This window comes from Palaemon carinicauda, chromosome 37 (genome assembly GCF_036898095.1).
Source record: "Palaemon carinicauda isolate YSFRI2023 chromosome 37, ASM3689809v2, whole genome shotgun sequence".
Lineage (NCBI taxonomy): Eukaryota > Metazoa > Arthropoda > Malacostraca > Decapoda > Palaemonidae > Palaemon > Palaemon carinicauda.
This window is the reverse complement of record NC_090761.1, coordinates 40,773,810-40,791,936: the sequence shown is the minus strand read 5'-3', so window position 1 is coordinate 40,791,936 and position 18,127 is coordinate 40,773,810. Positions and strand designations below refer to the sequence as shown.

Below are 18,127 nucleotides of genomic sequence, written 5' to 3'. Positions count from 1 at the left end.
ACGCATCACAAGGAACGACGTCCCTACAAGCGCATACCACCGCGCATTGTGGGAGAAGGGAAACTTCCAGAGGGGTTCAGGATCCCAAAGCTACCACAGGCAAACCCACTTATTCCAGTGACTCCTCCCAGGGATCCTTCAGTCCCTTTCTCTTCAAGGGGTATGTCTGACAGTGCGTCTGTCAGCCAACAGCCCTGGTTTGGTGCCCTGATCAGAGCCATAACTCAGGCTTTCAAGCCCATCCTCTTCGAATTGGGACACGGAACCATGGCTTCCTCTACTCCACTGAAGAGAAAAAGAGTAGTTCTAGAAGCGGTCACTTCCCCGAGGGCGAAGCTGACTCCACGCAGAACTTCGAGGCAAATTCCTTCTATTCCTCGGACTGCCTCTCATTCCCTTTCAGACGAAGATTTCCCGTCTCCAAGGGAATCACGCGAGGAGAGACTTTCGCCCATCGCACAAATGGAGGAAACCTCTCTTTGCGCCGAGAGTTCCACACAGTCAGGGATTGTAAGGAACATGCCACCCTCTTCAATGTTGGAGTCTTACATCCTTCCCAGGAAGGAATCCAAAGACTCCAAAACATTGCCTAAGTCCTCCACTAGGGCTAGGATAGAGCCAGCTAGCCACTCAGGGAATGTCTGCGACTCTCCCCAAGAAGAGCCTTCGGGGATAGAAGGAGACTTCGCTGCAAGTCCTACAACAGGAGGAGACCAGCAAGAGTCAGAACACGTGTTTTGGCAAGTTCTGACTCTAATGAGGGCTCTCAACGGGTTTTCCGACCCAGAGGTCCCTCCTCGAGAGGGCAAAGACACGGTCTTAGACCGCGTCTTTGGTACTCAAAAGCCCTCTAAGACCAGTGCAGCCCTACCCTGGTCTCAAGGGGTAAAGAATACCAGGGACAATATCCCCCAGCAGCTCTCCGAGATGTCCTCTTCCAACCGTTCCGGTACCACCAACAAGCTCCTCCCACCTCCTCGTGTACAGCAGAGGAGGTTCTTAGGAACTTCGAGATCCTAGAGGAGCCTTGTCTAGCTCTTCCACTTCACCACTCGCTGGAAGAGCTAACCAGGGGAATCCCTCTTGAGAGACTCTCCAACTGGCAGGTCTCGTTCTCGTCAGCCGAGATCCTCAGTCAGGAGAAGGCCGCAAAGTGTGCTGTGCAAGCTACTTTGTCGCTCGATATCTGGTTGGGGACCTCAGGTATCCTGATACGTTCTGAGGATCATTGCTAAGGAACGTAACAGGAAAGCTATGGAAACCTTCCTTCTCTCAGGTACTCGCACGATCGCGTTTCTGCCCCACCAAGTCTCGAACTTGTGGGCAAATACCATCCTGAAACGTCGGGATGCAGTAGCTGAGAGATTCCATTGGAAGGTGCCTAGCACCGAGATCAATAGGCTCAGACATTCCTCCATAGAAGGGTCTGTTCTTTTCGAGCCTAAGGATGTGGAACATGCTGCTGAGAGGTGGAGGAAGTCTCATCAAGACTCCCTCCTTCATTGGGCTTTAACATCCAAGCCCTATAAGCCTCCAGCACCACAGCAGTCCCATCCTGCCAAGACCACTACGACGACAACAGCAGCGAAGACGGTGGTGTCTAAGCTCTTTCCTGTCAAAGAAAGGAAAGGCAAAAATCCTAGAGGGAGCAGCCGAGGCCGCAAACACTAGGATAGGCAGTCCCCCTGCATTTCCACCAGTGGGGGGATACCTACAAAGCTACTCAAACAGGTGGAAGCAACTCGGGGCCGATTCCTGGACAATCTCTGTGATCAGTCTAGGATATCGCGTCCCGTTCATAACATCTCTACCTCCCCTGACAATGAATCAAATGTCATTGAATTCCCTTGCCATGGGATTGGCAAGGGGCAAGCCCTTCGGGCAGAAGTCCAGACCCTGTTGAAGAAGGGCGCTCTCCAAGAGGTCCCCGACGGATCCTCAGGCTTCTTCTGTCGACTCTTTTTTGTAAAGAAGGCGTCTGGAGGCTGGAGACCAGTCATCGACCTCTCAGTTCTAAACAACTTTGTCAGACAAACTCCGTTCAGCATGGAGACGGCAGACACGGTCAGACTAGCAGTAAGACCACAAGACTTCATGTGCACAGTGGACCTAAAGGACGCGTGCTTCTAGATCCCAGTCCATCCGTTTTCAAGGAAGTACTTAAGATTCAGCCTGGACAACATAAAATACCAGTTTAAGGTGCTGTGCTTCGATCTTTCCACAGCACCACAAGTCTTCACCAGAGTGTTCACCCTAGTATCATCTTGGGCACACTGGATTGACATCCATCTCCTCCGTTATCTGGACGACTGGTTAATCCTAGCAGACTCGGTGTCAACCCTTCTTCAACACCAAGACAAACTTCTGAGATTTTGCCAAGATCTGGGGATCATGGTAAATCTCGAGAAGTCTTCCCTGCTTCCCACTCAAAGACTGGTATACTTAGGCATGATTATAGACACCACTCTCCACGAAGCCTTCCCATCAGACGACAGGATAGCAAGGCTGAGGAAGGTCGCAAGACCTTTTCTCAGACGAGAAGAACTTCCAGCCCAATCGTGGTTACGTCTCCTCGGTCACCTTTCATCGCTGGCCCGTCTAGTTTCCAATGGTCCCCTGACACCCAGATCCCCATGGGACCTGCGGTACTGATGGACCTCCAGTGGTGGGTGGCAGACAAGAACCTACGAAAGGGAGTGGATCTTCTTATCCTCCCCCGGATTTGATGCTGTTTTCGAACGCTTCAAAAAAAGGGTGGGAGCCCCACGTGCTGCACCACACAACCTCAGGCCTCTGGTCAGAGTCAGAAAAGTACCTCCACATAAATCTCCTAGAGATGAAGGCCATCTTTCTAGCCCTTCAACAGTTCCAACAGTACCTGGCAAGTCACTCTGTGGTGGTGATGAGCGACAACACCACAATAGTGGCCTACATCAACAAACAAGGAGGTACTTTTTGCAGCAACTATCCCATCTTGCAGTAGAGATACTGAAATGGGCTGAAATCCACTTGATACCACAAACGGCACGCTTCATTCCGGGCAAGAGGAATGTGCTCGTCGACAACCTGAGCAGAGCATCTCAGATAGTGAATACTGAGTGGTCTTTGGATCATCTAGTAGCCAACAAAGTCCTGACTTAATGGGGTTCTCCGACTGTGGACCTCTTCGCAACGGCCCTGAACTTCAGGCTCCCACTGTACTGTTCCCCAGTCCCAGACCCCAAGGCTCTGTGGCAAGATGCTTTCCAACAACGGTGGGACAACATCAACGTTTATGCCTTTCCCCCGTTCTGTCTGATGAGGAGGGTACTCAATAAGACCAGAACATCTTTCAATCTTTCAATGACCCTCATAGCTCCGCTATGGCATCACGGAGAATGGTTCCCGGGCCTTCTGCAACTCCTAACGGAGCCACCAAGAAAACTCCCTCCACGACACAATCTACTCAAACAACCACACGCCAACATCTTCCACAAAGCCGTAGCTTCACTACGACTTCACGCCTGGAGGCTATCCAGCATCTCCTCTCTGAGAGAGGATTTTTGCAACAAGTTTTGATCAGGATGTCTGGACACCTGGTACAGTCATCAGTAGCAGTCTACCAGGCAAAGTGGAAAGTCTTCTGTGGTTGGTGTCGTGGAAGGGGTATATCTCCACTCGTTGCCAATATTCCAGCAATAGCGGAGTTCCTCGTGTATTTTCGTGAAGAAATGCGCCTATCATTCTCGGCAGTGAAAGGCTATCGCTCAGCCTTAAGCCTCGCCTTCAGGCTGAAAGGAGTGAACATTTCTTTCTCTACTCATACGGAGTTATGAACTTACCTACCCTCAGTCAGAAGTGAGACCTCCCCATGGAACGTGGTTCGAGTTCTCAGGTCTCTTAAGAGACCTCCCTATGAACCATTACGCCAGGCATCAGATCGCCACCTAACCTGGAAGACAGTGTTCCTGCTAGCTTTGGCCTTGGCCAAGTGAGTCAGCGAACTTCATGGTCTCTCGTATGACATCGCCCATTCAAGGGTATGGGGGGAGGTAATGTTCAGCTTCGTCCCTGAGTTTATTTCTAAGACTCAGAATCTGGGAGTAGCGGATCCTCGATTCGACTCCCTCTGGATTTCTAGTCTCCATACTGTAACAGATGACCCTAGACCATCTCTTACTATGCCCATTAAGGAGCTTGAGGCTGTACCACAAAAGAACAGCCATAGCCCGTCCTCGTGTGCCAGCACTATTCGTCAGTACAGGAAGGACTAAGAGGAGGGTCACCAAGAACATCATCTCTGCATGGATTCGTAGGGTCATTGACCTGGCACTGAATCCAGACCCTCCTCCGTCATGTCGCCCCAGAGTACATTATGTCAGGGGCATAGCTACGTCCCTGGCCTTCAAAAGAAATATTTCAGTGACGCAGGTTCTTCAAGCTGGGGTGTGGAAACGGCAGACCACGTTCAAATCCCACTACCTGCAAGACGTAACCCACAGGAGACTCGAAACTTTCTCTATCAGTCTTGTGGTGGCTGCACAACAGCTGGTTTAAAACCTCAAGCTCGTTATTGGACAAGTAGCAGAAGGTTGAGGGCATTGTTACCCGGTTTTAGTCAGCATGAATGAAAAGGTTTGACTGGCCCTTATTCTTTTCTTCATCATCCTCTCCCTTGGGGAAAGCAGCATCCTGGGTTCTCTGCATAGCTGACCTCAAACCACTGCAGGTAAACCATGCTCCCTTGTGTTCCTAGTATTAATATTAATACTGTTATGTCCCCATACTCTGACGAGGTGGTATTGGGAAAGCCATAGTCTACAAGTTTCCATCTAAAGAACTTCAGAACAACTTTCTAGGACGAGTCACACTTCTTCATACCTTCACACACAGCTTGTGTAGGCTGCAGACCTGGCTGAGCAAGGTTTTAGCGAGGTGCAGGGGCTTCTTATTTCTTGAGTGCTCAGATAAGGAGCCCCCGGTCAAAGCCAAATGGGTGAGTCACCCCTATTAAATAGCGTGGTTTGTATTCCAGTTACAGAACAAATGACATTCGTAGATAATTTGTATTTTTCATAACTATACAAACCTTAGCTATTTAACCAAACTTGCCTGCCAGCTCTTTCCCCCTTGAAGTCCTACCTCCAGGCAAAGGGAGCTCAAGCACAGGTGTTTGAGAGGGAGTGTACCAAGCTACCCTCCCCTACCCCTTCTAACTAGCGGTGTGGGTAGTAAACCCTCGTTAAAAATTAATGGCTCGTCATTTCAGCCATGCCGAAAGTAATACGCCTGTTAAATAGCTAAGGTTTGTATAGTTAAGAAAAATACAAATTATCTACGAATTTGTCATATTTTGATGTGAATAACTTGGACTGTGGTAGTGTAAATTTTGCTCCAATGAATAGCTATGTGACTAATTTGTTCCTACATTAGGTTAACCAGCAATTAAAATTGTAAATTTAAGAATTTAAATTGTTCCAGCACAACATACAAACTTTCTACTCTTTACTGTGGAGTATTTATTTCGTTGGAGCTGAAACTAGCTGATAACCTTTTTATAGCAGTATAATTACCCATCGTTAGCGGGGTATGCTAGTCCCCTTGCTCCCTCCAGCATTAGCGACCAACTGTCACTTTTTAATTCGGCTCAGTAGATTGCAGACGTGTCTCACTCTCCTGTTAAAAATTAATTTCCCAACTGGCCTAAAGCTAGACTTTCTCTATTTTTCTTTTCAGGTGTGATTTCTCGGGAGGATCTCTGCCATGCAGGTTTGTCTGGGCTTGGAAAGGCGCCAGTGCGACACCTTCATGTCTTTGAAGGAGATTGATCCTCACGGTCTCTGTCCTGCGTGCCAAGGTCACTCATGCACGCTGAGTCTCCGTGTACAGTGTGTAGTGAGTGGTCGCTCTCCCAGTGGTTGAGGTTTGGCAAATGGAAAAAAAAGAAGGCTAAAAGAAACTTCTCCTTTGAGGTCAACCTTGAAAAGGATGAAGGCTCGTCATCTTTCTCCATTGTCTTGATCTCGTCATTTCAACTCTGCTCAAACTGCTTCCCATAGAGGCCAGTTAATCATTATTGGCTCACAGGTAACTCCGAGACAACCCTGCATGAGGACTCCTCCCGCGACTCCCTCCAGAGTAGCAGCGGAAGTTTCCTCCGCAGGGGAGTTTCCCTCTGACCGACACTTCATATGCTGTGGTCTTCCTTGGGGCAGACGGGTCGTCCGTCAAAGGAAAAGCTACAGGAAGTCTTGCGACTGTGTATGCATGCATACTGAAGTGCTAATGCTTTATCTCTTCCTCACCCCGAGGCTCTCCCTGCTTCTGCCGGAGGATGGGAGCAGTTGAGGACGAGCACTCCCTGGATTGACTTGTCCCGATATCTTGCGGTCTCGGGAACTAGCTTCTGCTATGTTCCAGCGGTTGTGCAGGGAGTTGATCCTCTGGCCGTGCTTACCCGTGAGGAGGAGACACACGTCTACTCTTCCGAGAGAAGATAACCCTTCACCACCACCTGAGCCTCATGTTCCTCGTCCAGGAACGTTCTTATCCTGAGTGGTCACCCCTGTGTGGTTTCTGCTGAAGGGAGTTAGATTTGTCTATGCCCCACTCTGGATGAAGAGGATGGGAGGAGTTTACCATCTTTTCCCTCGTCTCGTCATCAGTGAAGAGCTTTGCGCTATGCTAGATCGATCTGTCACGAGACCGGTCATATAAGTACCAACTCACCTGAGTTTGAACCTACCTTGCAAGTGGTTAGCCCCCTGTCCACCCTCGCTTTTCGGGGAGAGGAAGACGATATGCTTATCTTCCTCGGGAGATCAGGTTAGCAGTAGAGCCCCTCTCACAGACTAATTTGAAAGGGATCGTGCTGCTCCATCTCGGGCATAGAGGCCTCATGCAGCGTTGCGTGCCTTACCTCCGAACAAGGAGGGAAGGAGAGCTTATCTGCTTGAATCAAGTACAGTAAACGCAATGCCCCTTGCGAGAACGAAGCTTCTAGGTGTGCTAGTAAGAACTTGCACACCTTAGATCCGTATTCTAGGGAGAAGGAGCAGGTTAAGGCAGGCATTCGTTATTCTCTGCATTATAATGAGTAACAAGGGGGATGTCAAGTGGACTTGAAGCCCTCACTTGGATCCACCCTGATGCAAGTACAAATACCTTGAATGAAATATTGAATGTATTAATAATATGCAATACTTAATGGCCATTTAATCCTGGCAAAGCTCTCTAGACTGTAACATAAAGCCCTGTTGCATTACAAGCTGGCTACACTGTTAATAAGTTATATACTTTGATCTTTTGCTATTACTATAGCAATTGTAAGTTGAGATAGAAGGGTAGACCTCTTACCTTCTCCTAGACTTCCTCCACCTAAGAAAGACTCCCATTATAAATTACTCAGAAGATTGTGTCTGCATAGGAATAAACTACATATTTTATATCATTTGTATTTTTTTTTAGCTATACAAACCTGACTATACCCATAGAGAATTCATTGGCTAAATTCATCAAAGGATAGCCAGTTCCTTGGGATGTGCAGTGCTTATCTTAGGCAAGTGACCCCTGCTGGTCCATACTAATTCCAGTAAGATCATCCTCCAGGCATCAGGAGTAAAGATCAAGATATATTGTCTATCACCTTAAACCCAATCCATCACCCTGCTGCTGGTGACTTCATTAAGATTTAGGGGGGCATTTCCTCCACACCCAAAGTTCTTGTTACTCCACCAAGTTGCTCATCCACTAATATAACTGTTGGCATACATATACCGAATAGCATGGTAAATTTTAATGCATAGAACAGTTGGGAATGGTGGAGAAGGATTGAACTGGATTGGTAACAGGAAATTAGCTGACCTAGAGTATGCTGATGATGCTGTCCCTATTAACAGGACACCACAGGACTTGAAAATATTGCTTACCAGAATGCATGAAATATCACATGAGGTTGGACTCTAGATAAATAGAAGAAAGAGATGATGAGAATAGAATATGCTTTGGAAGATGAAATATCATTGGAAAGAGAAAGGATTAATGAGGTGGAATCATTCAAATATTTTGGAACTATGATCTCTTAAACAGAATCTTTAGGATTCAAGTTCAATGAAAGATTGAAAAAAACAAATCAGACAATAGGTATGTTAAGTAAAATTTGGAAATCAAATCGCCTGAAATTACATATAAAAATCAGGCTATATATCAGTTTAGTGAGACAAATGTTATTATATGGATATGAGTCATGGTATGATTATGAAACAATAGCCAACAGATTTTGTAGATTTGATAGCAAAGCACTCAGAAGAATATTGGGAGTTAAATGGCAGGACAGGACTAGAAATGAAACTATAAGAGAGATTACTTGAGTACCATATTTGGATAAGATCATGGTGTGGGGGAGATAGAGATGGTATGGGCATGCTCTTTGCTCTTCCCAAGAGAGATTAGTTCTCCAAGCTGTCAAGTAGGCTCCAGAAGGCACTAGAAGTGATTGAATACCCAGGCCTACGTGGCTGAGGACTATGAAGAGTGATGTAAGAGATGATGAATAAAGCAGTATTGATTTAAAAGCTCAAGATAGAGACGACTGGCGAAATCTAACTGAGGCCCTTTGCGTCAATAGGTGTAGGAGGAGGAGATGATGATACAAACCCGAGTCATTTACCTGAGGTCTCGCCTCAACCGCCCCTCAAGTCTTTGACCAGAAGAGTGTTGTGAGTAAGCGCTTGATACAAGCATGCGAGTCATGTGCAGCAGTTGCCCTGCAACGCATCATGAAGTAATTAATTTCCTTTTTTCTTCATAGAAAACAAAACTAGAAGAACTGTAATCCCTTATAAATAACTCAAGTTTGTATAACTAGGAAAGATACAATTGTTCCATCACTCCCTTTACTGTTTATAGTGGTTTACTTTCGGCATAGCTGATAGATGAGCCATGGGATTTTAGCATGGGATAACCAACCAAACTGCTAGTTAGCGGGAATGGGGGCCTGTTAGCCGGCTACTCTGCTCACTCATACCTGGGCTGAGCACTCACTTTGGCTCGGTAGAGTGTGGACTCTGCTGCTCTCTCCCGCCTTGAGACTTGCCATTTGACTAATTCTGGTTTGCTTTTTCTTTTCAGGTGTGTGTGTTTCCTTCTTCGGGCATGCATACCTGTCCTGGTCCCAAAGGCCGCTCCTACGGTACCTTCATGTCCGCCCTCGAGACGGACCCTCACTTGCTCTGTTTGGCTTTTCGGGGCCAACCGTGTGCTTGGGACAACATGTGTCCTGAGTGTCGGGAGCATTCTGCCTCCCAGTGGGAGAGGTTTGTGTGCAGAAAAAAGTAGTCTTAAGCAAGATTCTTCTCCTTCGCAGTCTTCCTCGAATTTGAAGAAATTGTTGACTTTTTCCTTGGCCTCCTGATCTCTTCCTAAAGCTGCTCCTCTGCTGGTCCTCTCCTGGGAACGGCCGAGTAGCAGCGCAGCCTTATTAAACCGAGGTCAACCTTGTGCCTCGAAAGATGGTACCATTTCCCCATCGTGATTCTGTTCCGCCCCTTCCCCCAGGGAGCGTCTGTGCTTTCTCCGATATATTGCAGATGTGGTCTTCGCTGGGTGTTGATGGCCCCCTTTGAAGGAAGTTCTGTTTGAACTCCTTTAGTTGGATGCCACGAGGCAGAGCACTCAGACTTCCTCAGAGGTGGAGCCTTCTTCTGTGGTCACACCACCTGACCACCTTAGTGTTGCTGCCCGTCTGTCGGACTTTTGATCCCCTACAGCTGATGTCGAGGATGATGCTTCTCTCAATAGGGCGTGGAGTGTGAGGCAAGATCCTCTTTCGGGAGGACACCTCTCTTGCCCGCAAGAGAGCATTAGTAACCAGTGTGTGACTTACGGTGAAGACTAAGCTTCTCCCCTCAGGGCTAGTGGAAAGAAAAGTCCTAGGCGTTGTCATCCTTTCTGACCCCTCGTTAAACTGGGCTTGCTCCTCTCTCTTTGGTGTGAAGAGGCTTGTTTGAACCTTCAAGTTCTCGTCTCGCTGAACCTTTGGGTTCTCGGGACATGGAGCCTTCGGGCTCCCGTCGCGTTGATCCCTGAGGCTCTCGTGAACTGGGCCTTTAGGCTCTTGTCATGCTGAGCCTCTGGGCTCTCGTGACCCTGAGCTCTCGGGCGCTCGTGACTCTGGGCCTTTGGGCCCTTGTTGTGCCGAGCCTTGGGGCTCCTGTAACCCTTAGTCTTTGGGTCCTCATTACGCTGACCCCTTTTTGCTCTCGTAACCGTGAGTTTAGGCTCTCTTGAGGTGGGATTTTTGGGTCCTCGTTACGCTGAGCCTCGGGAGTCTATCTCCCATTCAAGGGAATGGGGAGAGGTAGTTCTCAGCTTCATCCCTGAGTTTATTGCTAAGACTCAAAATCCGGAGGTAGCGGATCCTAAATTTGGATCCTTTAGGATAGAGAGTCTTCGTTCTGTAACTGAAGATCTAGACCAACTGGTATTTTGCCCAGTGAGGATTCTGAGGTGTTACTTGCAAAGAACAGTAGCAGATTGCCCCTGCGTTCTGGCACTCTTTGTAAGCCTGGGGAAGGTCAAGAGGAGGGTCACGAAGAGTACCATCTCATCATGGATTCGCAAGGTCATTCACCTTGCTCTTAATTCTGACCCTCCTCCACAATTACAACCCAGAGCTCATGACGTCAGGAGCATTGCAACGTCCCTGGCGTTCAAAAAGAACTACTCTGTGGTGCAGGTATGGCAAGCAGGCATGTGGAAGTGTCAAACGACCTTCACCGCCCACTACATGCAATACATAACCCACAGGAACATGGATACATTTTCTATAGGTCCTGTGGTCGCTGCACAAGTAGTCTAAATGCCTCAAGCTCCTTGGTGGACAAGTAGCAGAGTGTTGAGGACTGAGGTTATTCAGGTTAGTCTGGGGTTAATGAGTAGAATGACTGGCTTTTTTCTTTCCTTCACTTACCCCTCTCTTGGGGTATCAGCACCGCGTTACTCGTTACAGCTTACCTCACCTCTCTGTAGGTAAGATCCATTTCCCTTGTGTAACGTAAAGTCTTAGTACTCTCAGATTCCTATGACTCAAGATCCTATTATTAGACCTGCCACAAACACGCAGCTTGCGCAGGCCGCTAGTGCATGGCAATTTTAGCAAGGTGCAGGGTTCTTACCTCCTTTGATCTATACCGTAGGGTAGGGAACCCCATGTCAAATGCCAGAAGCCAGTTGGCACATACTTCTTCCTTCCTAAGAGGTAAATCATCCCCTGTAAATAGCGGAGGGTTTGTATGGAGTGATGGAACATAAGACAAATTTGAAAGTTATTTTGTATTTTTCCTAATGATACAAACCTGGAGCTATTTATACAAATTGGCCCGCCAGCCCTGTCCCCCTAGAAATTCCTGGCTGCAAGCAAAGTGAGTACTCAGCCCAGGTGTGTGAGTGAGTGTGGTAGCTGGCTGCTCCCCACCCCACCCGCTAACTAGTGGTAGGGGTGGTTATCCCTCGCTAAAATCTTATGGTACATACTTCCTCCTTCCTAAGAGGTAAGTCATCCCCTGTAAATAGTGAGGGGTTTGTATAGAGTGATGGAACATAAGACAAATTTGAAAGTAATTTGTATTTTTCCTAACGATACAAACCTGGAGCTATTTATACAAATTGGCCCGCCAGCCCTGTCCCCCTAGAAAATCCTGGCTGCAAGCAAAGTGGGTACTCAGCCCAGGTGTGTGAGTGAGTGTGGTAGCTGGCTGCTCCCCACCCCACCCGCCAACTAGTGGTTGGGGTGGTTATCCCTCGCTAAAATCTTATGGCACATACTTCCTCCTTCCTAAGAGGTAAGTCATCCCCTGTAAATAGTGAGGGGTTTGTATAGAGTGATGGAACATAAGACAAATTTGAAAGTAATTTGTATTTTTCCTAATGATACAAACCTGGAGCTATTTATACAAATTGGCCCGCCAGCCCTGTCCCCCTAGAAAATCCTGGCTGCAAGCAAAGTGGGTACTCAGCCCAGGTGTGTGAGTGAGTGTGGTAGCTGGCTGCTTCCCACCCCACCCGCTAACTAGTGGTTGGGGTGGTTATCCCTCGCTAAAATCTTATGGCACGTCTTTCAGCTACGCTGAAAGTAATGTCCCCTATAAATATCTCCAGGTTTGTATCTTTAGGAAACATACAAATTACTTCCAAATTAGTCTTATAAGTTAGTAGTTTTTGGAGGAAAATAATTGCATTCCTGGAAGGACTGCCATTGTTTCGTCAAAATTTCTATTTGATAATTTGGTAATTGGAGAAATGTTGCTTTTAGGTTTTTTAAGACATACAGAAGTCAGCTCTTCCCTACTCAATTTTATGGAATGGACCTTATATTTCTGGATAGATATTTGACTGCCCCATTGTGCATCAGTAAGCAGAGTCTATTTGAGCTTGGTTAGATAACTTTATTTATTCCCAATAAAGATGATAGTTTGTATGCCCTGAGATACAAATGACAAACTTTTAAGATATGTTCTGTTTTACTTTTATGCACTAATCATTCTTTTACTGACGGGTTATTTTCACTGCAGTTGTTCTTTGTTGAAAGGTCTTTAAGGGAGCAGTTTCAGACTATTTTCATTCATGTTCAGTACTTATTAGTATTAACATCCAATTTTTAAAAAATGTAAATACACGTAGTAAAAAAGTGATAGATCTCAGAATGGATATTGCTGTTAAAATTTACGAGTGCTGCATTTTATTAATGGTATTAAGACAGTCATGTCTCATTAAATAAGGAATTATCTTTCAAAATCAAGGGGTACATTCAACACTACAGTACAGTATATCTAACTTTCTTATTGCAGCCTTTGGAGAACTGTTGGAGGAAAATGAGAAAGAGTACACACAAATACAATCAGAGATTTGGCAGCTTCAGACTAAAATTGAAGAGTGTGAGAAAAGGGAACATAATTTTGAAAACATGAAAAGGTTTGTAGTTTTCCTTTTATCATTTTTCATTGTTGAAGATTATTGATTTAGGTCATTTTTATATTAGCTATCAAACTTAGCCTCTTGAATTAATTTTGTGTGAATTGAGAGATGAACAAGCAGGATTTTGAAAAGGTAGAAGTTGTACTAACCAAATTTTCATTTTAAAACATGTTGTACAGCAATGTGTAGAATATGGAAATCCACTTTTGATTGTATTTATGGACTATGAAAAAGCCTTTGATAGTGTGCTCTGGCCAATTTTGTGGAGAGTCCTGCATTATTATGGTTCCTCTTTAATATGTAGATTTGATTCTCTTCATTAGCATAGCAAGTGCAAAATCAATGTTAATGGTGTTTTATCAAATGAATTTCTATTGAACAAAGGAGTACACTCCAAGGAAATGTGTTGTCACCAATGTTTTTTGTCCTCCTCATGGATTTTGTATTGCATATAACAGTTAGGAATGGCAGAGATGGATTGGACTGGATTGCTAACAGGAAATTAACGGACCTAAAGTATGCCGATGACATTGTCCTTATTGGAAAAACGCCACTGGACTTGTAAAGCTTGCCTACCAGAATGCATAAAATATCACATGAGGTTGGGCTTAAGATAAATAGAAGAAAGACAGAGATGATGAGAATGGAATATGCAGTGGAAGGTGAAATATCATTGGAAAGACAAAGGATTAATGAAGTGGAATAGTTTAGATATTCAGGAACTATGATCTCTAATACAGGGTCTTTAGAATTAGAGTTGAATGAAAGATTGAAAAAAGCAAATGAGACAATGGCTAGGTTAATTAAATTTGGAAATCAAATGACCTGAAATTACATATAAAAATCAGGCTAAATATCAGTTTAGTGAAATTGGTGTTACTGTATGGACATGAGTCGTGATATAACAGTGAAACAATATCCAACAGATTTAGTAAATTTGAGAACAATACCCTTAGAAGAATATTGGGAGTTAAATGGCAGGACAGGATTAGAAATGAACTATAAGAGAGATTACTGAGGTGCCATATGTGGATGAGATCATGATGAGGGGTAGATGGAGATGGTTTGGGTATGCTGTTTGCACTTTCCAAGAGAGATTAGTTCACCAAATTTTCAACTGGTCTCCAAAAGGCACTAGAAGTGATTGAAGACCCAGGCCTACATGGCGGAGGACTAAGAAGCGTGAAGTAAGAGATGATGAATAGAGCAGTATTGATGTAAAAGTTCAAGATAGAGACAACTGGCAAAATCTAACTGAGGCCCTTTGTGTCAATAGGCGTAGTAAGAAATGATGATGAATTGAGGAAAGTTTTATTACATGATTAGATTTTTAATGTCTTTTTGGCTTTTACTTCTGATGCCTGGAAGTTGGTCTTTCTAGAATTAATGTGGACCAACAGGGGTCACTTGCCATAGTTAGACAGGCACTGTGCATCACAAGGAACTTGTTATGCTTTGATAAATTTAGCCAATGAATCCTCTGTGGATTTAGTCAGTCTATGGAAAGTGAAAATAACAGAATGGCCCCTCTCCCACACACAGCTTGGTGCTACGAATCTCCCGGTTTATAAATACTAGGGAAAAATTTAAAATTGATAATTGGAATATTAGAACCATGAATCAGATTGGGGAGTTACAGCAAGTGGAGAATGAATGTATGAAATATAGTTTGGATATCTTGGCCCTAACTGAAACACATAAGGGGATTGGAACCCCTTGGATACGATGGAATAACTGCTGAGGTGATACTAGCCGAAAATTAAACAGCTCCCTAGAATACTTACAAGATTGTTTTGTAGAATGTGGCATGAAGAGACAAAACCTGGTGAATGGGAGCTAGGAGTGTTGATGAAAATGGTAATAAAAAGATATCTGACTGATTGCAATAATTACTGAGGTATCATACGTCAGTTGTCATGAAAATATATAGTATGCTCATTTAAAGAGACTTGAAAGAAAGATTGATGAAAAGCTAAGATATGAAAAGGCAGGACCTAGAAAAGGTACAAGTTTTGCTGATCAAATTTTCATTTTAAGACATGTACAGCAATTTGTAGAATATAGAAATCCACTTTTGGTAGAATAAATGGACATTTGAAAAAGTCTTTGATAGTGTGCACTGGCCAATTTTGTGGCCAGTCTTGCATTATTACAGAGTTCCTCTTGAATATGTAAATTTTATTTAATCTGTTCATGAGCATATCAAGTTCAAAGTTAAGGTTAATGGAGTCCTATCAAATGAATTTCCAGTGAACAACAGGGAATGTGTTGTCACCAATGTTGTTTATCCTCCTCATGGATTTTGTAATGCATAGAATAGTTGGGGATAGTGGAGAAGGTTTAGACTGGATTGGTAACAGGAAATTAGCTGACACAGAGTATGCCGATGACGCTGTCCTTATTAGCAAAACACCACAGGAATTGCAAAGCTTGCTTACCCCAGAATGTATGAAATATCACATGAGGTTGGGCTGAAGATTAATAGAAGAAAGACAGAGATGATGAGAATGGAGTATACAATGGAAGATGAAATATCATTGGAAGAAGAAATGATTAATTAGGTAGAATCCTTTAAATATTTAGGAACTATGATCCTTAATACAGGATCTTTAGAATTTGAGTTTAATGAAAGATTGAAAAAAGCAAATCAGAAAATGGCTAGGTTAAGTACAATTTGGAAATCAAATGGTCTGAAATTACATATAAAAATCAGGCCATATACCAGTTTAGTGAGATCGGTGTTACTCTATGGACATGAGTCGTGGTATGACAGTGAACCATTTAACAAATTTTGTAGATTTGAAAAGAAAGCCCTCAGAAGAATATTGGGAGTTAAATGGCAGGATAACATTAGAAATGAAACTATTAGAGATCACTTGAGTACCATATGTGGATGAGATCATGGCAGATGTAGATGGTTTGGGCATGCTCTTCACACTCCCCAAGAGAGATTAATTAACTAAATTTTTTTATATGGGCTCCAAAAGGCACTAGAAGAGTTGGAAGACCCAGGCCTACATGGTTAAGGACCCTGAGTGTGAAGCAGGAGATGATGAATAAGACGTATTGATTTAAAAGCTCAAGAGAGACAACTGGTGAAATCTAACCAAGGCCTTTTTGCTTCAATAGGCGTAGATGATGATGAATGAAAACCTGTTCAACATAATTGATAGGTATATCCCTGCACATGTGTTAAAATACTGATTGAAGAACAAACCCTTATTCAGCTATGATTGTAGATGCACTTATTTGGAGAAACAGGAGTCTTATCAATTCAGCTGGGATGAGGGAGTCTGTCAACATCAGTATGTTTGAAGTGCTCACTAATTGTGTGCTTTATTCTGCTCTTTCTGCTATATTGTCATCTCTAGATCCCCTTAAAGAGGTTCTATGATAAAATATTTTTGATAAGTTTTTTATGCACATTTTTTGTTAAGAAATTTATATGAAAATGATTTTTCTAAGTGTGAAACTGGTTTATGTTTAGGAAATGACTGGGAATAAATTTTATATAGAATTTTATGTATTAAATTTGTTAATACAAAATATGCATTGAATCGGACTAGAACAAGTAGGATGTTGTGGAAAATACTAAATAAAAGGGAATAAGGATAAGAAATAAAAAAAAGTGTATAAGGAACGTAGATAGACTGAAATGAAGAATAAAAATGGATGACTAACAGAAATGAAAAGATGAATTAAAAGGGAATAGTAAAGAGGGAAGAATAGGACAAACCTTTTAGCATTTTTGTTGTTAAATAGAATTAATAGTTATATAGAATAGAGTTGGAAATACTGAATAAGAGTGAAAAGGAATAAGAAAGTTAATAAGGATAATGTGGATTAATGAAGAGAATAAGGGTATAAGGAATAAACTAAACTGAAATGAAGAGTAAAAATGCATGACTAACAAAAATTAACAGGAAATTGAAAAGAAGGAAGGATGGGGAAAACGTTTTAGCCTTTGTGCCAACGTATTTTTGATAAGCGTAGAGTTTATGGTCTGCTATTACGGTATCTACAAAATTCCCTATGAGAGGTTGCCTCTGAACATGATACTTGTAGATGAGAAGGGCCAACTGCACTGTACTTAGCCTACATCTTGCAGGAAGACTGGTGTATGAGAATTTATAAACCTTTTAATAGAACAAAAATCACACTTTCATAATTTTAAATACTGAATAAGAAGTTTTAAATGTGTTTTATAAGGTTCACCCCTCACATTGTTTAGTTATAAAATTCATATATAATATTGATGCATTGTTAAAATCTGCCAAGGGGATTATATATGTACAGTAAAGAAATTGATTTCAGCTTTTTGAAATATTGAATACAAATCTGGTAAGATATCTAGATTAGGATATGAATTTCTTTGTATTTCTTGAACAGGCTTCAGTCTTCAACTTTGGAAATGCTTGAAGAAAATGTTGTTACACAGGATGCAGAAATTGCTCTCCTTGAGGAGGAACTTGAAGAGGTTAATCAAAGAAAAGATTCTCTCATTAAAGTTTATTATTCAAAGCTGGAAGAGGTAAAGGTAAGGGAAAATATTGGGTTATTTCTTTTTATCTTGGTAATGTTTTATCCCACAGCTTTGATTAGTATATTTTATTATCAGTATTGTACTGATCAATTTTGAGATAGATCTAGAGGAAAAATGAATAATGAAACTTCATTCTGTATCCTTTTGAAACTTTATATGTCTTGACATAGTGGCTATATAGGGTTATTTCAATGCATCTACTTGAGATCTTTGTGCTCTTATTTAAAGAAATAAGAAATATTCCTGTCCATTTGAAACTATAAATATTTCTCCATGCACAACAGTGCTATATTTCCACAGAATAAAAAGGGATGTCGTAATGATTTGGGGTTGATGCGCTTGCATCCCTACCTTGTCTACCTTTTTAAAACCTCATTCTTTTGAAGTCGCATCTATCGATTACTTTTTTGTTACACTTTCACTTTCAAAGAACCCCTTCAAAAGGGTAATGAATAAAATTTTGCCATTTTACCCAGATAATTTTGTTAAGGAGTAGACAGCAGGTACTTAGTCTTAAGCTAGCTATAGAATTCTTATCCTTTTTACCATTTTTAAATCATAGTTCTTATGCTTACACAAACCTTTCGTCCTTTGAAATAGGGAATGTCTTCAGTGAAACTGGAACAACTATTA

At 43.0% G+C, this 18,127-nt stretch overlaps 1 protein-coding gene across 1 annotated transcript in view; it reads left to right on the top strand.

The window, feature by feature from the left end:
- The window catches only part of LOC137629593 (serine-rich adhesin for platelets-like), a 178,183-nt gene that overhangs the window by 13,862 nt on the left and 146,194 nt on the right, over window positions 1-18,127 (top strand). Inside the window, exons 3-4 of the mRNA XM_068361050.1 lie at window positions 12,825-12,948; window positions 17,341-17,488. Coding sequence (XP_068217151.1) covers window positions 12,825-12,948; window positions 17,341-17,488 — 272 coding nt within the window. The remainder of the gene's footprint in view (window positions 1-12,824; window positions 12,949-17,340; window positions 17,489-18,127) is intronic.